Raw genomic sequence first — 22,500 nt, 5'->3', positions numbered from 1 at the left:
CGGGACCTTGGCCACCTGCTTCCTGATTGGTCGTTTCCGCTCCCTCTTCTTTCCGCCTCTCACCTGCTGATTCCTACTGGCTGGCTCCGTGGCAACTGTCACCTTCTCCTCCAATAGGGATATCAAGCTCTGCTTATTGGTCAGAGAGCCTGGGAAGGTCGAACCTGGAACACACACACACACACACACAGGCATTAATATATAGACAAATACACCCACATAAATACACAGCCACACACACACAGTAACTCACCACACACACACAGTAACTCACCAGCCCTGGCAGCCCAGCTGAAAGACTGTTTGTTGAGGAGACTCTTCAATCTGATGGTGCTGCTGACCTCACAGGCATTGTTCTATCACACACACCGTTAAGTGAGCAAAAACTGAAGAACACATTCTGTAATACATTTTGTGTGTGTGTGTGTGTGTGGTGTGGTGTGTGTGTGTGGTGTGTGTGTGTGGTGTGTGTGGTGTGTGTGTGTACCCTCTTCCTGTCCAGCAGCTGGCTGGTCCAGATCCAGTTGCGTTTCAGGTGGCTGTAGAAGTCAGAGTCGAGCCCCCCAGCCCCCCGGCCGTCCCCAGGCACCACGGCCTCATCACACACCTCCCTGCTGCCCCTGCTCTCACACACACACACACACGTATACACACACACAAACTTAGAGAGTCCAGGCCACTTGTGCGTGTATACAGCAGGTGTGTGTGTGTGTATGTGTATAACAGGTGTGTGTGTGTACCTGAGTGTGTATAACAGTCTCTGGTACTCGTTGCGTTTTGGTGTCCATGGAACCTCAGAGGGTTCTGTGGTCTCCGTGGTAACTGATTGCTCTTCCTCCTGACAGCTCATGGATTTTTTGGGTCGGATGACACCTGAAATAAACACACACACACACACACACACACCGGAGGTGAACACACACAACCACACCTGGAGGAGGAGACAACAGACCCCTGGGTACCTGTGTGTGTGTGTGTGTGTGTGTCTGTACCTAGCGGAGTGTTGAGGCAGACACACAGCAAGTCAAACCAGTAGTTGTCAACATCGTCGGCCGTGAGGAAGCAGTAGCTCCGCCTCTCAAACGGTCGCCCTGGCAGCGGGCTGGCCAGCGAATAGTGAGGCTCGCAGGAGGTGGTGTCAACGATGACAGCGTTACGCTTCAGATACAGAAACACCTGGAGGAGAGCAGAGGTACAAGAACAGTCCTGTAGGTGTATAGAGCAGACAGGTAGATGCAGGTTTATAGAGCAGACAGGTAGATGCAGGTTTATAGAGCAGACAGGTAGGTGTATAGACCAGACAGGTAGATGTATAGAGCAGACAGGTAGATGTAGCTGTATAGAGCAGACAGGTAGATGTAGGTGTATAGAGCAGACAGGTAGGTGTAGGTGTATAGAGCAGACAGGTAGATGTAGGTGTATAGAGCAGACAGGTAGGTGTATAGAGCAGACAGGTAGATGTAGGTGTATAGAGCAGACAGGTAGGTGTATAGAGCAGACAGGTAGATGTAGGTGTATAGAGCAGACAGGTAGATGTAGGTGTATAGAGCAGACAGGTAGGTGTATAGAGCAGACAGGTAGATGTATAGAGCAGACAGGTAGGTGTATAGAGCAGACAGGTAGATGTATAGAGCAGACAGGTAGATGTAGCTGTATAGAGCAGACAGGTAGGTGTATAGAGCAGACGGGTAGGTGTATAGAGCAGACGGGTAGGTGTATAGACCAGACAGGTAGGTGTATAGACCAGACAGGTAGATGCAGGTTTATAGAGCAGACAGGTAGGTGTATAGAGCAGACAGGTAGGTGTATAGAGCAGACGGGTAGGTGTATATTTACATTTAGTCATTTAACAGACGCTCTTATCCAGAGCGACTTACAGTAAGTACAGGGACATTCCCCCCGAGGCAAGTAGGGTGAAGTGCCTTGCCCAAGGACACAACATCATTTGACACAGCCGGAAATCGAACTGGCAACCTTCAGATTACTAGCCCGATTCCCTAACCGCTCAGCCACCTGACTCCCAGCAGACAGGTAGGTGTATAGAGCAGACAGGTAGGTGTATAGAGCAGACAGGTAGGTGTATAGAGCAGACAGGTAGGTGTATAGAGCAGACAGGTAGGTGTATAGAGCAGACAGGTAGGTGTATAGAGCAGACAGGTAGGTGTATAGAGCAGACAGGTAGGTGTATAGAGCAGACAGGTAGGTGTATAGAGCAGACAGGTAGGTTTATAGAGCAGACAGGTAGGTGTAGGTGTATAGAGCAGACAGGTAGGTGTATAGAGCAGACAGGTAGGTGTATAGAGCAGACAGGTAGGTGTATAGAGCAGACAGGTAGGTGTATAGAGCAGACAGGTAGGTTTATAGAGCAGACAGGTAGGTGTAGGTGTATAGGGTAGGTGTATAGAGCAGACAGGTAGGTGTATAGAGCAGACAGGTAGGTGTAGGTGTATAGAGCAGACAGGTAGGTGTATAGAGCAGACAGGTAGGTGTATAGAGCAGACAGGTAGATGTAGGTGTATAGAGCAGACAGGTAGGTGTATAGAGCAGACAGGTAGATGTAGGTGTATAGAGCAGACAGGTAGGTGTAGAGCAGACAGGTAGATGTAGGTGTATAGAGCAGACAGGTAGGTGTATAGAGCAGACAGGTAGATGTAGGTGTATAGAGCAGACAGGTAGGTGTATAGAGCACAGGTAGATGTAGGTGTATAGAGCAGACAGGAAGATGTAGGTGTACCTGGTCCTTGTCCTGGAACTTCTCTGTGGGGCTGAACTGAAGCAAGCCCATGAAGACCAGCCTCTGCATACTCTCGTGGAAGCTGAAGATGTACTTCCTGTAACACACACAGACACCTCACTGGCTGAGACAAGGACTGAGATGTGTGTGTGTACGTGTGTGTGTACGTGTGTGTGTGTGTGTGTACCGCTTGAACAGCAGCTGTCTCTGAATCCTGGAGGGCAGGAACCTGATGAGGTAGTGCTGCTTCTCTGGGTCGCTCAGGTACGCGTCCAAGCCTTCTATCTGGAGACACACACACACACACATACATAATACACCCATACACAATTATGAATGTATGCATGTATGTATGCATGTGTGTGTGTGTACCGTGAAGTTGATCTGGATGATCTGGGTGAAGATGGAGAGAGGCAGGCAGAGCAGGGTGTCGGAGGACAGGGCCCAGCCTGGACCAAACTCCTGATGGAGCGGAGAGGGAGGGACGAACCTCCTCCAGGTCAGCTCCTCACTATACACTGGGGACACATAGTACACACTCACATTATATACTCTCACTATACACACACACACACATTATATACACACACACACATTATATACTCTCACTATACACACACACACACACATTATATACTCTCACTATACACACACACACATTATATACACACACACACACACACACATTATATACTCTCACTATACACACACATTATATACTCTCACTATACACACACACACTATATACTCTCACTATACACGCACACACACATTATATACACACACACACACACACACACACATTATATACTCTCACTATACACACACACACACATTATATACACACACACACACATTATATACTCTCACTATACACACACACACACACACACATTATATACTCTCACTATACACACACACACACACACATTATATACTCTCACTATACACACACACACATTATATACTCTCACTATACACACACACACATTATATACTCTCACTATACACACACACACATTATATACTCTCACTATACACACACACACATTATATACACACACACACACACACTATATACTCTCACTATACACACATTATATACTCTCACTATACACCCACACACACACACACAATATACTCTCACTATACACACACATGATATACACACGCACACACACATTATATACACACGCAAACACATTATATACTCTCACTATACACATTATATACAGACACACATTAAATACACACAGAACACACACACTATATACACAGTACACAAAATAAAAGAAACACAAATATAATATTTTCTCCCCGCCCTCATTATGTTGTTGTCACGGCGGCCTCAGCGTGACCTCTCACCTTTCACATGGGGGTCAAAGTGTCCGAGCTCCGACGAGTCCAGAAACTCTGCCCCTTCCTTCTCCACAAGCGACCTCACTTCCTGCTGGCAGGTGGGGGCGGGCTCCGTGACCGGCTGGGCGTAGGCGGGACCAGCGAGGGAACTGTCTGGCAAGTGGGCAGGGCCAGCAAGGGGACTGGCTGGTGCGTGGGCGGGGCCAGCAAGGAGACTCTCTGGGAAGTTGGCAGGGCCAGCGAGGGGACTGTCTGGTGCGTGGGCGGGGCCAGCGAGGGGACTGGCTGGTGCGTGGGCGGGGCCAGCGAGGGGACTGGCTGGTGCGTGGGCGGGGCCAGCGAGGGGACTGGCTGGTGCGTGGGCGGGGCCAGCGAGGGGACTGTCTGGTGCGTGGGCGGGGCCAGCGAGGGGACTGGCTGGTGCGTGGGCGGGGCCAGCGAGGGGACTGTCTGGTGCGTGGGCGGGGCCAGCGAGGGGACTGGCTGGTGCGTGGGCGGGGCTAGCGAGGGGACTGGCTGGTGCGTGGGCGGGGCCAGCGAGGGGACTGGCTGGTGCGTAGCGGAGGGGGTGTCCGTAAATGACGTACCACAGGAAGGTGTGGACCAGACGCAGACGATGCATCTTCGGCTGGTACCCCAGACACCTGCTGAGCCCCTTAACTAGGGGGGAGGGAGGAGGGGGGGGGGGAGGAGGAGGGAGGGGGGCAGAGAGAGGAGAGGGAGGAGGAGGAGGGGGGGGAGGAGGAGAGGTGGGGAGGAGAGGTGGGGGGGAGAGGAGAGGTGGGGGGGAGGAGGGGGGAGGGAGGAGGGGGGGGAGAGAGAGGAGAGGGAGGGAGGAGGAGGGGGGAGAGAGAAAGAGATCAGTAGTTTGTGATGGTATTGACGATTAACCCGAGTATTCTTAACTACCCATAAGTAGGTGGCTTTTAACTCCCCAACACACACACACACACACACGTGTACGTACCGGTAGTGGGTTTGTACTTGTCCATCTCCTCCCTACTCTTCTGGAACTTCTTTGTTCTCTTTCCTTTGTTTACCTTCTCTCTCCCTTGCTCCTTCCCTCCCTCCTCCTCCTCGCTCCCTCGCTCCTTCCCCCTCCCCCCCTCCTTCCCTCCCTCCTCTGCCTGAGCCCTGAGAGGGAGGGAGGGAGGGAGGGAGGGAGGGAGGGAAAAAATAATAGGAAAATCAAGAGAACAATCATTCAGAACACAAACTCCTTTATATCCATCCTGTCTTTTCTCCTCCACCCTCTCCTTCTCCTCCCCCCCCTCCTCCTCCCCTCCCTCCCTTCCTCCTTCCCCCCTCCTACCGGGCAGCTGTGTAGGAGCTGGACAGGCGGAAGCGGACCTGCTCTATGGCGCTCTTCACTATGGGGTCAGTCTGAGAGATGGAGGGATGGACTATCAAGTCCACCTGAGGAGAGGAAATGAGGCTTGAATGCATGCTTGTCAATTTACCTGTGTGTGTGTGTCCCTGTGTGTGTGTGTGTGTGTGTGTGTGTCCCTGTGTGTGTGTGTGTGTACCTTCTTGCTGAGGCCATCCTGGATGATGGTGGTGGTGAACATCTTCAGCATGCCCTCCCTGCTCAGAGAGTGGATCAGACGGACGATTGTCTTCCTACAGCACCTGGTCTTGACCCCCTCCAGCACTTCCGCCTCTCGGATCATCTTCTGCAGCCTGGGAGGGGGGGGACAGAGGAAAGGGAAAAATGTTATCCTGCACTGGAGGTCACCCTGCCAACGTTCCCATTTTAAACTACAAATCCCATGAGTCTTTGGTACAAGGAAGCAGGAAGTGCTCACGTGAAGAGCCCCTCGACCACGCGCAGGCTGCGGACGCACTCGATGATCATGTTTTTCCTCCTCAGGAGGCGGTAGGTCTGGTGGTGGCGCTGCACACGCCTGCCCGACCGCCCCCACAGACCAGCACTGGGGGGCTGGGGACCAATCAGAGACCAGGGGGAGGAAGGAGGGAGCCAATGATGTAACAGAGAGGGAGAGGACAGTTAGAAGTCTGTTGAATCCTGCCTCATGTTTGGGTGAGTGTGTGTGGGGAGGATGTGGAGGATGTGCGACTGCATCGCTATGACGACTTACACCTTCAGACACCTTCAGTCTGGGGTCGTCCTCCATGAAAGTGATGCTGTGTTGTGGTTGGTCGGTTTCCATGGTCCCACCCACCATCTCGTCCAATGACAGACTGGGAGGTGCAGGCCCCTCCCCCTCCTCTCCAGCACTGGGCAGTGACTCCGCCTCTGGAACCTTTCTGTCTGAGGCTGTGGAGGGGGGTGGGGCCTTACCTGATAGACAGATGAAGCAGGAAATCTGGTAAATAATAACTTCTCTCTCAGGTCTCCAACACACATCGGTAGTATCAGTAGTGTGGGAGATTTAGTCTCTAGTATCTAGTATGTAGAACGTAGTAGGTAGTTTGTTATATTTAGTGTGTAGTATTTAGTATGCAGTGTCCATCCTCACTCTTAACAGGAGAGAAGTGAGAGACAGGGAAGTTCAGGGTGGTCTGCTTCAGGAGAGAAGGAAGCCCTTCTCTCCAAATCCCCCTCTTCTTCTTCTCTCCTGCTCCCTCCTTCCCACCACCCTCTCCATCTCGCCCCTCCTCCTCACAGCTGATTGGTGTATCTCCAGCCTGGGGGGTTGTGGGTGAGGCCTCTCTTGAGGGCGTTGTTTTGGATGTCCCCCTTGTCCGGGGGCGTGTGGCCCCTCCATCCCCAGAGGCAGGTTTGGGGGCCACACCCTCCAAAGACGGACTTTTGGGGGGCCCTTGTTGTTCAGAGGCAGGTTTGGGGGGCCTGCCCTCCCCAGAGGCAGGTTTGGGGGGCCTGCCCTCCCCAGAGGCAGGTTTGGGGGGCCTGCCCTCCCCAGAGGCAGGTTTGGGGGGCCTGCCCTCCCCAGAGGCAGGTTTGGGGGGCCTGCCCTCCCCAGAGGCAGGTTTGGGGGCCCCTTTCTTCCCAGAGGCAGGTTTGGACCCCCCAGAGGAGAGCAGCTTCTCGTTGCGCTCCTCCTCCTGGGTGAACTGCTGCAGGAGGTGTGATTGGCTGACGTAGCGGTGACTGATGAACTTGGTGGTGCGTTGACGACCCTCATCCTCCATGAAGCCCTGGACACACACACACACACATATGTACACAAACACATATGTATATGTATGTATGTATACATACACACACACATTTATACACACATATATATACACAGACACATACATATACACACACATATACATACACACACACATATTTACATTTATATACAGATATATATAAACACACACGAGTACACACACCTTGATGACGTTGTTCCTCTGCAGCAGACGGCAGATCATGCGAGACTCCAGCTGACCCACACACATCCTGGAACGCAAGGCACTCTGGGAAAGCCCTTTGGTCCCGCTGGACAGCACTGCAGCAGCCAATCACATAACAGACACAAAGGACGCACCAATCACAGAACAGACATGTTTATACAATAAATCACAGGACAGACGTGTTTATACAACCAATCACAGGACAGACGTGTTTATACAACCAATCACAGGACAGACATGTTTATACAACCAATCACAGGACAAGATAGAAACACACAGGCACAGAGAGAAAATGAGTGGGCATCTTCATCAACCCACTCATGTCTGACCAACTAATGAGAGGAGAGCAAACTCAAACGCACCAATCCCATAGGCCTGTGAGATGAGGTCACACTCCATGACCCGCCCCTCGGAGGGGAGACTCTTCCTGTTTCCTGTTCCATCTTCATCATCGTCATCATCATCCTCCTCAATGAGGACCTCCTTCCTCACGTAGGGTTTCAGCAGCTTCAGACCTCGCACCAGCGACCGGGAACCTGAACACACACACATTATATACAACACACACACTATACACCCACAGACAGACAGTAGTAGCGTGTACCTCTGGTGGTGAGACAGGGCCCAGCGGAGGGGTTGATCTCCTGCAGGGGAACTTTGACCAGCTGCACCAGCTTGGAGGCCATCATGTACTGGGACACACGCTTGAAGGTCCTGTCATTCACACGCTGCACACACACACACACACACAATTAACCCTAACTAACACAGCAGTATACACACACACACAATTATATCTAAACACAAACAAAGCAGTATACACACACACAATTATACACAATTATATAATGATGGAGAGAGGGCTTTTAGATGGGAAGTTCCATTTCAAAAAGTTGCCGGACGGCTCGGTTGACAAGACCAAGGCTGTATGTACTGATTGTCAGTCTGAGTTTAGTTTTCACCAGAGTACTTCCAGCCTAAAATATCACATGCCAGCAAAGCACACAGCTAGCAACAACAGCGTTCGCTCCGGTAATATGACGATTAAATTCGATTGGTCCGGGGTCGATTCGATAAAGTATTTTAATCGCTTCACAGCCCTAATATAAACACAAACACAGTAGTATACACACACACACACACACACACACACACACACACACACATCATGTGAGGGAGGAGTCTCACCAGCTGGTCTCGGAGGGAGGTGTGGGAGGAGGTGTGGGAGGAGGTGAGGGAGGTGTGGGAGGAGGTGTGGGAGGAGGTGAGGGAGGAGGTGAGGGAGGTGTGGGAGGAGGTGTGGGAGGAGGTGAGGGAGGAGGTGTGGGAGGAGGTGTGGGAGGAGGTGTGGGAGGAGGTGTGGGAGGAGGTGAGGGAGGAGTCTCACCAGCTGGTCTCGGAGGGAGATGAGGGAGGAGGTGTGGGAGGAGGTGAGGGAGGAGGTGTGGGAGGAGGTGAGGGAGGAGTCTCACCAGCTGGTCTCGGAGGGAGATGAAGGAGGAGGTGTGGGAGGAGGTGAGGGAGGAGGTGAGGGAGGAAGTGTGGGAGGAAGTGAGGGAGGAGGTGTGGGAGGAGATGAGGGAGGAGGTGTGGGAGGAGGTGAGGGAGGAGGTGTGGGAGGAGGTGAGGGAGGAGGTGTGGGAGGAGGTGTGGGAGGAGGTGAGGGAGGAGGTGAGGGAGGAGGTGTGGGAGGAGGTGAGGGAGGAGTCTCACCAGCTGGTCTCGGAGGGAGATGAGGGAGGAGGTGTGGGAGGAGGTGAGGGAGGAGGTGTGGGAGGAGGTGAGGGAGGAGGTGTGGGAGGAGGTGTGGGAGGAGGTGAGGGAGGAGGTGAGGGAGGAGGTGTGGGAGGAGGTGAGGGAGGTGTGGGAGGAGGTGAGGGAGGAGGTGAGGGAGGTGTGGGAGGAGGTGAGGGAGGAGGTGAGGGAGGAGGTGAGGGAGGAGGTGTGGGAGGAGGTGTGGGAGGAGGTGAGGGAGGAGGTGTGGGAGGAGGTGAGGGAGGAGTCTCACCAGCTGGTCTCGGAGGGAGATGAGGGAGGAGGTGTGGGAGGAGGTGTGGGAGGAGGTTAGGGAGGAGGTGTGGGAGGAGGTGAGGGAGGAGGTGAGGGAGGAGGTGTGGGAGGAGGTGAGGGAGGAGGTGTGGGAGGAGGTGAGGGAGGAGTCTCACCAGCTGGTCTCGGAGGGAGATGAGGGAGGAGGTGAGGGAGGAGGTGTGGGAGGAGGTGTGGGAGGAGGTGTGGGAGGAGGTGTGGGAGGAGGTGTGGGAGGAGGTGAGGGAGGAGGTGTGGGAGGAGGTGTGGGAGGAGGTGTGGGAGGAGGTGAGGGAGGAGGTGTGGGAGGAGGTGAGGGAGGTGTGGGAGGAGGTGTGGGAGGAGGTGTGGGAGGAGGTGAGGGAGGAGGTGTGGGAGGAGGTGAGGGAGGTGTGGGAGGAGGTGTGGGAGGAGGTGTGGGAGGAGGTGAGGGAGGAGGTGTGGGAGGAGGTGAGGGAGGTGTGGGAGGAGGTGTGGGAGGTGTGGGAGGAGGTGTGGGAGGAGGTGTGGGAGGAGGTGTGGGAGGTGTGGGAGGAGGTGAGGGAGGAGGTGTGGGAGGAGGTGTGGGAGGAGGTGAGGGAGGAGGTGTGGGAGGAGGTGAGGGAGGAGGTGTGGGAGGTGTGGGAGGAGGTGAGGGAGGAGGTGAGGGAGGAGGTGAGGGAGGAGGTGAGGGAGGAGTCTCACCAGCTGGTCTCGGAGGGAGATGAGGGAGGAGGTGTGGTCGTGGGAGTCCAGCAGAGCGTTGGAGGTGGCCTCCATCAGGATGTCATACTTACTCCTCCTGGGGGGGGGAAATAGATAGTATGCATGTGTGCATTCAAGCATGTGTATGTGCTCAGGTGTATCCGTGTGTGTGTCCATATGTGTGTGTGTGTGTGTGTGTACCGGTCCACGTGGAAGCGAGGGAGCCCCAGCAGGATGGACTGCTGCTGTTGTCCGCTGGGCGTGCGGGTCACATGTGTTTCCATGGTGATCAGGCCGTGCTGGACCAGAGACTTCCTCATGTAGTGCATCTTCCCTGCATCCGTCCTGAGACAATCACAACACACAGTCAGACAGCGTTCACCAGTCTTGTGTGTGTACTTGAAGGAGCAGGTGTGTGTGTGTGTACTTGAAGGAGCAGGTGTGTGTGTGTGTACTTGAAGGAGCAGGTGTGTGTGTGTGTACTTGAAGGAGCAGGTGTGTGTGTGTGTACTTGAAGGAGCAGGTGTGTGTGTGTACTTGAAGGAGCAGGTGTGTGTGTGTACTTGAAGGAGCAGGTGTGTGTGTGTACTTGAAGGAGCAGGTGTGTGTGTGTGTACTTGAAGGAGCAGGTGTGCAGGTCTCTCTGCAGTTCCCCCTGCCAGCGCCCTCGCCCCACCCTCTCCAGGATGCAGTAGGAGTGGTCCGACAGCTGCAGCTCCGGGTCGCCCTGGGGACCAATCAGAGTCCTGAACCTAACCTGCTGACCTGCTGTCACCACCAGCCGCCTGGCCCACCTACACAACACAACACAGAAGAGTGAGGAGGAGTGTGTGTTAGGAGTGTGAGTGTGTGTGGGGAGTGTGTTAGGAGTGTGTGTGGGGTGTGTGTTAGGAGTGTGTGAGTGTGTGGGGGGTGTGTGTTAGGAGTGTGTGTGGGGTGTGTTAGGAGTGTGTGAGTGTGTGGGGGGTGTGTGTTAGGAGTGTGTGAGTGTGTGTGGGGTGTGTGTTAGGAGTGTGTGAGTGTGTGTGGGGTGTGTGTTAGGAGTGTGTGAGTGTGTGTGGGGTGTGTGTTAGGAGTGTGTGAGTGTGTGTGGGGTGTGTGTTAGGAGTGTGTGAGTGTGTGTGTTAGGAGTGTGTGAGTGTGTGAGGGGTGTGTTAGGAGTGTGTGTGGGGTGTGTGTTAGGAGTGTGTGAGTGTGTGTGTTAGGAGTGTGTGAGTGTGTGTGGGGTGTGTGTTAGGAGTGTGTGAGTGTGTGTGGGGTGTGTGTTAGGAGTGTGTGAGTGTGTGTGAGGGGTGTGTTAGGAGTGTGTGAGTTAGGAGTGTGTGAGTGTGTGAGGGGTGTGTTAGGAGTGTGTGAGGGGTGTGTGTTAGGAGTGTGTGAGTGTGTGTGGGGTGTGTATTAGGAGTGTGTGAGTGTGTGTTAGGAGTGTGTGAGTGTGTGTGAGTGTGTGTTAGGAGTGTGTGAGTGTGTGTGGGGTGTGTGTTAGGAGTGTGTGAATGTGTGTGGGGTGTGTGTTAGGAGTGTGTGGGGTGTGTGTTAGGAGTGTGTGTGCTCGCACTTCTCAAACGCCTCCTCCAGGGTGATTCTAGGAGTGAGGTCTGCCGTCCTAACATCTCCAGTAACGTCTTTTCTATCCTGGTAGTATAAACAGGACCCCTGGACCCCGGTAGGGTCGTCCACAAGCACGTGCACCGGGTACACGTCCGATTTCCCGTCGAACTGCTGCGCCACCTGAATCCCGGTGTTCGGGTCGATGTCAGCGAACCTGCAGGAAGGGCGACCAAAACAAACTAGCTAGACTGCCAACATGTGTCGACATAATTTGTGGATAGCTAGTTACAGTAGCTAACTACCGATTTGCGGTTGAGGAATTTGTAGACAGCTACTGCGTTAGATCGTCAATGTTCAGTAGTGTTAAGATTATGTGTGTAGTGACACCGATTGGGAAAACCATCACCTGTCTAACAGGACGACATCTGCCCTCTCCTTCGGCATCTGGTAGAAGTTGACGTCGGCGTTTCTAGCTAGAGACTTCCACAGGAAATCTTTGGTGCACGTGTCCAGACTGAGGCCAAACGGCGGCTTCCTCGACTCCAGACGAATCCAGAGAGACGGGAGGGTTATACCGTCCAGCCCCTCCAGAGCCACCTCGTCCAGGAGAACTTCCAGCGCATCCATTGTGGCCCTGCTAGATAGTTTACTAACCCTGTAGTAGCTAGCTAGCTTGCTGGCTGGCTGGCTTTACTCGTACAATATTCCGTTTAAGATTAAGAATAGCTGCTCATACTTGTATAAAATAACGGTCTTGTCCCGGCAAGTCTCTCAGTGCATACGTGCACTTCATCTTTCATTCGTGTAATCGTATAAACTTACTTATTATTGTCAAATTAACCCCGAGAAACGTGTATTCCGAGTCAACCGAACTTACCGAATGTGTTCATGATTGTTGACGTTTGTGAACCGACCTTCGTTTTGAAATCCAGGGTAGGCTGTTGTGTGCGGTTTTCCTGCTTCAGCTTCACACTTAAGTCGGAAGAGAGAACTCCGCCCGCTCTAGTTGCTCCGGAAAGCAGAACGTGCGTACCAAAGGTTTCAACTTTGACCTTGCGGCGTACGTCACATGTGCAGGTTGTGAAGCGTCCTCGAGAAGACACGAGGTGGCGCGCTCGGGTCACCCTCTCGCTCGTTTTTTTTAAATTAAATAGTTTTTGTTGAACTAATTTGCTCCTATTCACAAAAACCAAACTAATCCTGAATCTGGGATTGTGATCTCAGCTATGTTGCGGTGACTACCTACTCCACGACAACATATTAAACTTCTGTTAACAGATAAGTAGGCTATTTTATTCATCCAGACGAAATTGATATTTAAGTATTGTGCTATAACATATCAACGTGAATACTAAAAAAAAATAATAATATGTATATCCCCCCCCCCCCCCATATGAAATGTCGGTAATATTCTGTAAACAGCATGGTGGTGTAGCTACACACACGCGCACAGCTTGGTATTTATCCAACAGTTCTTTATTATCCAAGTACCTTGTTAAAAAGTGGCCCTGCATCCCACACGGCGCCATCTTACAAAATAAACACCAATCAGCGCACTGTTGCCGGGCAGGTTTGGAGGACACATGAAATATGAGAATGTACATATTTACAGGAGGAAGAATCCAGACACGGATGATAATCATGATCAACAACAACAACGTGATGACCCCGCTTGTTAACAATAAAAACATTGTGACCACGGGGGTGAGGTGAAGGGAGGAGGTGAGTACATGTGAAGGCTTTTAACTTAGGACGTAAAAGGCACTGCTTTTAAATTGAACAGATACGTGGTCATAATCACTGACACTTGTTCGGTAATACGATTAATAATAATAATAATCTTATTAAAAACAAACCCCCCTCCTCTGTTCCAGATTGTTCTAATATGGGGGAGGGGGGCGGCATAAATAGTGGATTTGAAAGGCCGGGGAGGTTTAGACACTTAGAAACAACACAGACAACACGATAGCCCGTCGTCACGGTGACGACGTCCCCAGCAGCCAACATGCTTGTCAGGAATGGAAACATCCACTTCCTGTCAGGAATAAACCACTTCCTGTCTTTAAACTGTCATAACGGGAGGGGGGACGACAGGTGATTCATGATTCATTGGTTAGTTACAAACAGCACTGACACACACAAACACTTGTCACTATGGAGACAGGTCTACATGGTCTTTGGTTGTGTCAGGCATTCAGGCTCAGAGAGGAGAGGGAGAGAGAGGGGAGGGAGAGGAGGAGAGGGATAGAGAGAGAGGGATGGAGAGAGAGAGTGCGCTCTGACACAGACTAGGCAGAGTTGAGGGCTGGAAGAAGATTGGAGGTGTTCTAGAACCTTGTGGAACAAGCAGGTCCACTGGGAAGGTTCTAATGTTAGAACAGTGGGAATAGAGAGAGAGGGAGGGAGAGGAAGAGAGGAGGTCCGTCCTGAAGAGACTTAAGCACCCAGGTTCTGGTTAGTCAGAACTACAGAAGAGTACCTGAGTACACACGCATCCCTCCAGAAACTACAAACATGGTGGACACTGGCTAGGGGATGACCTGTTCTTCAGTCTGAATGCCTGGCGTAGCATCAGAAGTCTGTAGTTTTTGAGGTTGGTTCCCGTCGCTACAGGACACCAGACCAAACGCTGTTGTCTCAGTAACAAGGCATTGGGCTGGGTTCCATTAAAAAAAAAAACACTAATTCCTTCCCTTATTTGACCACTGGCCTCTCTTCCTCTCTCCCTTCCTACACCCCTCCCCTCTCCTCCCCTTCTCTCCTCTGACAGAAGGGAGATGACCTACATCTTTCACTTCTCTCCCTCCCTCTCTCTTCCTCCCTCCCTCCTTAGTTCCCCAACAGAAACGTCTCTCTCCTCTCGTCTTCTCAGCTTTTATCTGACTCATCCTCCTCTTCTTCTTCTTCTTCTTGCTTCCGAGGTTCCACTTCCTGTTTCCTGTTCAGTCAACCTTCTCCACCTTTCCCACAATCTTCTCCTCGTAGATGGGCAAGATGGCGTCATCTTCCTTCACCTCCTCGAACACCACCCCGCAATCAAACTCATCACTCACTCTCTTGAAGTAGAACCTAGAGGAGAGTGGGGAAGGATGGAGGGAGAGGGGGGAAGGATGGATGGACGGAGAGGGGGGAAGGATGGAGGGAGAGGGGGGAAGGATGGAGGGAGATGGGGGAAGGATGGAGGGAGAGGGGGGAAGGATGGACGGAGAGGGGGGAAGGATGGAGGGAGGTAGAGGGGGGAAGGAGGGAGGGAGGGAGAGGGGGGAAGGAGGGAGGGAGGGAGAGGGGGGAAGAAGGGAGGGAGAGTGGGGAAGGATGGAGGGAGAGTGGGGAAGGATGGAGGGAGGGAGAGGGGGGAAGGATGGAGGGATTGATGGAGAGAAACAGCAAGGTTATGATCGGAAAAGGCTACAATATGTATACAATACAATATTTATAGATTATATTTTATTTAAGTTATATATATATATATAATTTTGGGCTATTACATGAATATATACATGAATACTGTCAAAATAATTTTCATATAAGTAATAGCCCAAATTTATTTTGACAGTAATAGTATTGACTGTTACATTATGTATATAAACAGTATCCTGATTATTATGTTGTTTTAAACATAGTAATAACAGTATTATACATGTTCACAGTACTCAGTACCACCTCTCTCCATCTTCCTAGCAACCAACACCACACCCCCGTTCCCGTGGCGACGACCCCTCACCTGTAGCCTCCCTTCTTGGTGAGCAGCTCTTTGAACTGGCCCAGCGTGACGACCCGCCCCCTGACCGAGGTCCGGTACGGGATTGGCTCCCCACAGAAGTAGTACGCCACCGTCACATTCTCATTGGCCGGCCGCTTGGCAGACTTGTGTCTGATGGGAGAAGCCAAAACAGAACACATTTGTTTACACACACACACTTACCCACTGCCGGCCATGCACACCCACAAACCCATTCATACACACACATCCTAGCTCTCTCCAACACACCACCCCCACAGCGCTCTCTAACACACACACACACACTAACACACACCTCTGTTTCTGCTGGCCCTGGGCGCTCCTCCTCCTCTCCTCCTCCAGCCTGCGGCGAGCCTCCTCCAGCTGGGTGAGAGGGTTGGGGGCGGGGTTGGGGGGCATGGTGGGGTCCTGGATGAAGGGGTGAGAGGGCATGACCCCCGGGTGGGGGTGAGAGGTCACGACCCCGGGGTTCCGGAGCTGGGCGCTGACCCAGGGGTGCACGGCTCCCGGACGCTCCACGGAGACGGGGCGGGAGGAGGAGGAGGTGGGGTCGCCCTTCCTGCTGGAGCCGCCTGCACTGCTGCTCCTAGAGGAGAGAGAGGGGATTATAGAGAGGTACAGAGCCCTGGTTTGTATGTGTGTGTGTGTGTGTGTGTGTGTGTGTGTGAGTGTGTGTGTGTAGGTGTGTCTCACCCGTGTGTGTTCTTCTTGTGTCTTAATGCCTCCCCCTCCATCATCCATTGGAGGATCTTCTGGTTCCTCTCCAGATCGTCCAATGGGCTCTGAGTATCCAGGCCTCGCCCCTCCTCACCAGACTCCACCTTCTTGGAGGGTCGTTTCGACAACGTGCTGCCCTTACTGCTGCACACACACACACACACAGATCTCAACCGTTCAGAGACTAAAGGAGACCTCCCCCATCTTATCCCTGTCCCTGTTACTACAGCAACTCAGTTCTCACCCGTATCCCAGCATGCCCTCCACGGTGCCGTCGGCATAGTTACGACCCCTCCCTGCGTAGTGGTGGGCGTCGCCATTCCAGACAAATTGGCCCCTAAGCCCCGCCTCCTCCGAGGATCTAGCCACGCCCCCTGGAGGGTGGTGGTAGTTGTGCTTGTGGTGAAACACACCTGGACACACACACAGGAAGAAGGGTTAAACTGGAATCTCTGTTTTCAGATTTGAGGTGAATAAAACTTCAAATGTATATAGAAATGTAGCGCAAGAGAGGGTGTGTATGGTGTGTGAGTGTGTGTGTATGGTGTGTGAGTGTGTGTGTATGGTGTGTGAGTGTGTGTGTATGGTGTGTGAGTGTGTGTGTGAGTGTGTGTGTATGGTGTGTGAGTGAGTGTGTATGGTGTGTGAGTGTGTGTGTATGGTGTGTGTGTGTATGGTGTGTGAGTGTGTGTGTATGGTGTGTGAGTGTGTGTGTATGGTGTGTGTATGGTGTGTGAGTGTGTGTGTATGGCGTGTGAGTGTGTGTGTATGGTGTGTGAGTGTGTGTGTATGGTGTGTGTGTGTATGGTGTGTGAGTGTGTGTGTATGGTGTGTGAGTGTGTGTGTATGGTGTGTGTATGGTGTGTGAGTGTGTGTGTATGGCGTGTGAGTGTGTGTGTATGGTGTGTGTGTGTATGGTGTGTGAGTGTGTGTGTATGGTGTGTGAGTGTGTGTGTATGGTGTGTGTGTGTGTGTGTGTGTATGGTGTGTGTGTGTGTATGGTGTGTGTGAGTCTCACCCGCTCCCACAGCAGCATTGTCTCCTCCCTTCTGCCCCGCCCTGTGCCCCCTGCCCCCCACCCCCCCCCGGGGGTACGACCCTGCGACACCCCCGTCGGGCGAGCGAGACTTGGGGGAGGGGCGTCCCGTGGTCGCCCCCGGCGACTGCCCCCCGGGCGTCCTCATGACCCTCTGCACGTGCTCGTCCAAGATTGCCTCCGGGTTGTCCTTGTGGTCGTCATGGTAACCGCCCGTCTCCGAGTATCGGGCTCCATAGAGGGGCGGGAGGGAAGAGGGGAGGAGGGGCTTGTTGCCGTGGCTCGTCAGCGTGGTTGCCATGGAAACATCAGCGTCGTCACCCTCCTCTTCCTGTTGGAGTCAGGAACACATGCAAACAAGAAATATCAACTAAGGTTGAAAACATCTTAAGTTTCCCATCCTTGTGGGGATCAAGAACATATCTTCTTCTTAAACAAGGCCACACACAGGTCCTTTCAGATACACACACACACCCTCTCGCACACACCCTCTCTCACACCCTCACGCACAACCTCTCGCACACCCTCTCTCACACCCTCTCTCACACCCTCTCTCACACCCTCTCGCACACCCTCACGCACACCCTCTCTCACACCCTCTCACACACCCTCACACACACCGTCTCACACACACCCTCTCACACACCCTCTCTCACACACCCTCTCACACACACACCCTCTCACACACACACCCTCTCACACACACACCCTCTCACACACCCTCTCACACACACCCTCACACACACCCTCACACACACACCCTCACACACACACCCTCTCACAGACCCTCTCTCACACACCCTCTCACAGACCCTCTCTCACTCACCCTCTCACACACCCTCTCACACACACCCTCACACACACCCTCACACACACACCCTCACACACACACCCTCTCACACACCCTCTCACACACCCTCTCACACACCCTCACACACCCTCACACACCCTCTCACACCCTCTCACACACCCTCACACACACCCTCACACACACACCCTCTCTCACACACCCTCTCTCACACACCCTCTCTCACACACCCTCTCTCACACACCCTCTCTCACACACCCTCTCACACACCCTCTCACACACACCCTCTCACACACACACCCTCACACACACACCCTCTCTCACACACCCTCACACACACCCTCACACACACCCTCACACACACCCTCTCTCACACCCTCACACACCCTCACACACACCCTCTCTCACACACCCTCTCACAGACCCTTTCTCACACACCCTCTCACACACCCTCTCACACACCCTCTCACACACCCTCTCACAGACCCTCTCTCACACACCCTCTCTCACACACCCTCTCACACCCTCTCTCACACACCCTCCCCCTCCTGCTCACCAGACGGACCCTCCTCAGCCTCTCCTCCAGGCGCTCCTGGGCCTCCCTCTCTCTCAGCACCGTCTGCAGACGTCTGATCAGGTCGGCAGCAAACCTCTCTGGCTCTACCTGGACGTCCTTTGGCATGCGGTACGTGCGCTACACACACACAGTGCCAGACAAAGTATTAATCACTCCATCATAATGAGGAATGATAGGGTTAGGTTTGTGTGTGCGTGGGTGCGTGTGTGAGTCGGTGTACTCACTGGTATGTGAGGTAGAGGAACGCGCCCGTTGGCTTTTACACTGTCATGCATCTCTCTGCGATGATGCTTCCGATGATACCGGTATGGTGGAATCCCATCCCTGCAACACACACACACACACCATTCAGCAAGACATGCTTACAGGCTGCTGTAAGGAGAGTGTGTGTGTTCTTACAAGCTGCTGTCTGTCAGGGACAGTGTGTGTGTGTTTGTGCTTACAAGCTGCTGTCTGTCAGGGACAGTGTGTGTGTGTTTGTGCTTACAAGCTGCTGTCTGTCAGGGACAGTGTGTGTGTGTTTGTGCTTACAGGCTGCTGTCTGTCAGGGACAGTGTGTGTGTGTTTGTGCTTACAGGCTGCTGTCTGTCAGGGACAGTGTGTGTGTGTTTGTGCTTACAGGCTGCTGTCTGTCAGGGACAGTGTGTGTGTGTTTGTGCTTACAGGCTGCTGTCTGTCAGGGACAGTGTGTGTGTGTTTGTGCTTACAGGCTGCTGTCTGTCAGGGACAGTGTGTGTGTGTGTGTGTATGTGCTTACAGGCTGCTGTAGGTCAGGGACAGTGTGTGTGTGTGTGCTTACAGGCTGCTGTCTGTCAGGGACAGTGTGTGTGTGTTTGTGCTTACAGGCTGCTGTAGGTCAGGGACAGTGTGTGTGTATGTGCTTACAGGCTGCTGTAGGTCAGGGACAGTGTGTGTGTGTGTGCTTACAGGCTGCTGTCGGTCAGGGACAGTGTGTGTGTGTGTGCTTACAGGCTGCTGTCGGTCAGGGACAGTGTGTCTGCGTCGCTGGACATGCTCTGCTGCTCGCTGTCGTTAGCGCTGGTTGCCGGGGCGTGTGCGTACCCCATATTGACATAGTAGGGGTTCACCGGCTCCCTCCAGGACCTGGGGGGGGGGGTAGATACACACACTGAGAGAGGGAGGGTGGAGAGAGACACACAGAGAGAGACAGAGACACAGAGAGAGACAGAGAGACACACAGAGAGAGACAGAGACACAGAGAGAGAGACAGAGACACAGAGAGAGACAGAGAGACAGACAGAGACACAGAGAGAGAGACAGAGAGACACAGAGAGAGACAGAGAGCGAGACACAGAAAGAGAGAGAGACATAGCTACACCCACCTGTCCACCCATCCAGTCTCATGCGTCCTCTTATTGGTCAAGGTCCTCTGGGGGGCGGTTTCCATCAGCAGCATGTGAGTCAGCCGATTGGCTGGAGTGTCCCCAGACTCCTCTTCCTCCTCCTCCTCTTCCTCCTCCCCCCCTGCATGTCCGTTTCTGGACACACACACACACACAGTCACCTCAGGATAACCACGTCTGACAGCTCAGAACTGATCAAATAGAAATAGAACACGCCTCTCCCCCTCACAGAACACGCCTCTCCCCCTCACAGAACACGCCTCTCCCCCTCACAGAACACGCCTCTCCCCCTCACAGAACACGCCTCTCCCCCTCACAGAACACGCCTCTCCCCCTCACAGAACACGCCTCTCCCCCTCACAGAACACGCCTCTCCCCCTCACAGAACACGCCTCTCCCCCTCACAGAACACGCCTGTCCCCCTCCCCTCACAGAACATGACTCTCCCCCTCACAGAACACGCCTGTCCCCCTCACAGAACACGCCTGTCCCCCTCACAGAACACGCCTCTCCCCCTCCCCTCACAGAACACGCCTCTCCCCGGAGGTGCCCCAGGTGAGGGTGACGGACCCACCTCCACTCCACGTCCTCGGTGAGGGTGGGCAGGTAGCCGGGGGGCCGGGGGCTCTGCTCGCTGGGGGGCTTGGGGCTCTCGCCCCCCGTCCTGGTGTACTCCAGGTACACGTCTGACTTGAGGAACAGAGGGTATGTGTTCTCCTCCATGGTGGTCTGGATCTCTGTCTGGGCCTGGACACACAGAGACACACACACACACAGAGACACACACACACAGAGACACAGACACACACGGAGAGACACACACACATGGAGAGACACACACACACACGGAGAGACACACACACAGATAGACACACAGAGAGACACACACACACAGAGACACACACACAGAGAGACACACAATTATTGATTCGATTCTTGGCTAGAACATTGAAACACAGGGACATTCTAGAACAGTGATACATTCTAGAATCCAGCTCAGATTTCCAGATTGATCAATGTTCTAGAACATGTTCCAGATCCATCGTGATGAGATCCAGGATCACAGATCTATCTCTTTCACAGACAGACACCCCTAACTGGATCAGGGCTCAGGGGTGAAAGGTCAAGGGTGAAAGGTTACCTGCTCGAACATGGAGGCGTCGGGTGCCAGGCGGACCACACAGTCCCTGATGAAGCTCTTGGTGGCGGGTTTGATCTGGCGCGCCACAATCCCGCCCCCATCCTGCACGTACTTCCTGTAGATGGCCTTGGCCAGCTTGGGCCTCTTCTCCTGATTGGCCGTCTTGCGGAAGCCACTGCAGGCGAACCAGAAGTCCAGCAGGTCGGCGCAGCCCTCCTGCCGCAGGAAGCTGCGGAACAGCTGAATCCCCTCCTGGTCGTCCAGCAGCGAGTGCAGAGACTCCGCCCACTTCAGGTAGGGCGGCGTGGGGGAGGCGGAGCCTTCGGGCTCGTAGCCCAGGTCCAGGTCGGGGCGGCGGGGCGTGGCGGACGGGGGGTCCCGGTAGAGGTCGGCCTTTGAGGGGGGGTGGTAGAAGGAGGGGAGGGGGGGGCGGCCGTGGCTGGGGGGGGTGAGGGAGCCCCCACCCCCCCCCTCCTCTCCCGGTACCGGGGGCCTAGGGGCGTCCTCGGTGAAGGGGGTGTGGCCCTCCAGCACGCTGCCCCGGTAGCCAATCCCTGGCATGTCTCTGACGGCGCTCATGTCTTATTGGTTGGCTAGCCGCAGACGGGCCCTTGGGGGCGTGGTCAGTTGTGCTCCTCTTCTACCGAACCTGAGTGGCGTTCTCCCTGAAGGAGGAGAGGAGAGGAGGAGGAAATTAAGGAGAGGGGAATGCGAGGAGAGGAGAGCGGTGATAGGCGGAGCAGACTAAGGAGAGGAGAGAGGGGTGAGAGGAGCAGATTAAGGAGAGGAGAGAGGGATGACACTGGGAGTTGAGCCTGAAAGGAATCCCATGAAGAAAGACTACAAGAGGGATGAAGGAGAAGAGAGAGCAGAGGAGAGTGGGAATAGCAGGCTGAAATATACCAGTGAGGAGAGAAGAAAGCTAAACAGAGGAGGAAGGGAGGAGGGCAAGTTGAGCAGGATGAGTGTGTCTAACCAGGGTTATCAACTCACTGAAGAAATTTAGCTAGCCAGCTACTCAACTATCCCACACACAACAGTTAGCCAGCTAGCTATCTGGAAACATGTTAATTTAAGAGACAATGGCCATCTTGCTAGCTGTGATTTAGAATCGTATTTACTACTGTAACAATGACTTCTATGACTAAAAGTGGACATTTCTAGAACATTTGGTGCTAGATCTCCTGACGATCTGTACATCATCACGTGAGCTAACAGCTAGCCGGCTAAAGCCATCCAAAAGCAAAACAACGACCAACAGCACCAACAGTACATCTAACCAAGCCGAGACAAGTTGTCACTAGATAGTAGCTAAGCTAGCTGGCTGGCCAGCAATAAACAATGCACTTCAACGTAAAAGACGATGGTCGACTATTCGGCTAACGACTTTGATGTGGGTCCCATTCATGCTGGCTGTGGTGAAGACGGTGGG

At 53.4% G+C, this 22,500-nt stretch overlaps 2 protein-coding genes across 5 annotated transcripts in view; both read right to left on the bottom strand.

Annotated features, from left to right (window-relative positions):
• Nucleotides 1-12,684, bottom strand: part of LOC134009023 (general transcription factor 3C polypeptide 1-like) — an 18,949-nt gene extending 6,265 nt beyond the window's left edge. The window contains exons 1-23 of one of the 2 annotated variants that reach the window (XM_062448659.1): nt 12,090-12,684; nt 11,691-11,897; nt 10,750-10,926; nt 10,334-10,477; nt 10,133-10,229; nt 8,025-8,148; nt 7,783-7,956; nt 7,400-7,515; nt 6,574-7,213; nt 6,193-6,395; nt 5,899-6,032; nt 5,620-5,773; nt 5,406-5,509; nt 5,061-5,227; nt 4,100-4,753; nt 3,107-3,252; nt 2,922-3,019; nt 2,735-2,831; nt 993-1,176; nt 741-873; nt 488-620; nt 275-356; nt 1-164 (exon numbers count right to left, since the gene is read on the bottom strand). The exon at nt 1-164 is cut by the window's left edge and continues 16 nt beyond it. In XM_062448659.1, coding sequence (XP_062304643.1) covers nt 1-164; nt 275-356; nt 488-620; nt 741-873; nt 993-1,176; nt 2,735-2,831; nt 2,922-3,019; nt 3,107-3,252; nt 4,100-4,753; nt 5,061-5,227; nt 5,406-5,509; nt 5,620-5,773; nt 5,899-6,032; nt 6,193-6,395; nt 6,574-7,213; nt 7,400-7,515; nt 7,783-7,956; nt 8,025-8,148; nt 10,133-10,229; nt 10,334-10,477; nt 10,750-10,926; nt 11,691-11,897; nt 12,090-12,310 — 4,353 coding nt within the window. In that variant the 5' untranslated portion in view covers nt 12,311-12,684. The remainder of the gene's footprint in view (nt 165-274; nt 357-487; nt 621-740; nt 874-992; nt 1,177-2,734; nt 2,832-2,921; nt 3,020-3,106; nt 3,253-4,099; nt 4,754-5,060; nt 5,228-5,405; nt 5,510-5,619; nt 5,774-5,898; nt 6,033-6,192; nt 6,396-6,573; nt 7,214-7,399; nt 7,516-7,782; nt 7,957-8,024; nt 8,149-10,132; nt 10,230-10,333; nt 10,478-10,749; nt 10,927-11,690; nt 11,898-12,089) is intronic. The other variant, XM_062448660.1, reaches the window with a different exon arrangement.
• A 457-nt stretch (nt 12,685-13,141) lies between these two features.
• Nucleotides 13,142-22,500, bottom strand: part of LOC134009038 (axin-1-like) — a 14,982-nt gene continuing 5,623 nt past the window's right edge. For 2 of the 3 annotated variants that reach the window (XM_062448704.1, XM_062448703.1), the window contains 12 exons: nt 21,069-21,733; nt 20,502-20,674; nt 19,907-20,062; nt 19,533-19,667; nt 18,788-18,887; nt 18,543-18,680; nt 17,161-17,509; nt 16,387-16,555; nt 16,119-16,286; nt 15,721-16,011; nt 15,408-15,557; nt 13,142-14,752 (listed from right to left, as the gene is read on the bottom strand). In XM_062448704.1, coding sequence (XP_062304688.1) covers nt 14,626-14,752; nt 15,408-15,557; nt 15,721-16,011; nt 16,119-16,286; nt 16,387-16,555; nt 17,161-17,509; nt 18,543-18,680; nt 18,788-18,887; nt 19,533-19,667; nt 19,907-20,062; nt 20,502-20,674; nt 21,069-21,647 — 2,535 coding nt within the window. In that variant the 5' untranslated portion in view covers nt 21,648-21,733 and the 3' untranslated portion in view covers nt 13,142-14,625. The remainder of the gene's footprint in view (nt 14,753-15,407; nt 15,558-15,720; nt 16,012-16,118; nt 16,287-16,386; nt 16,556-17,160; nt 17,510-18,542; nt 18,681-18,787; nt 18,888-19,532; nt 19,668-19,906; nt 20,063-20,501; nt 20,675-21,068; nt 21,734-22,500) is intronic. The other variant, XM_062448705.1, reaches the window with a different exon arrangement.

The sequence above is a fragment of the Osmerus eperlanus genome, chromosome 22 (genome assembly GCF_963692335.1).
Source record: "Osmerus eperlanus chromosome 22, fOsmEpe2.1, whole genome shotgun sequence".
NCBI lineage: Eukaryota > Metazoa > Chordata > Actinopteri > Osmeriformes > Osmeridae > Osmerus > Osmerus eperlanus.
This window is presented reverse-complemented; position numbering and strand designations above follow the sequence as displayed.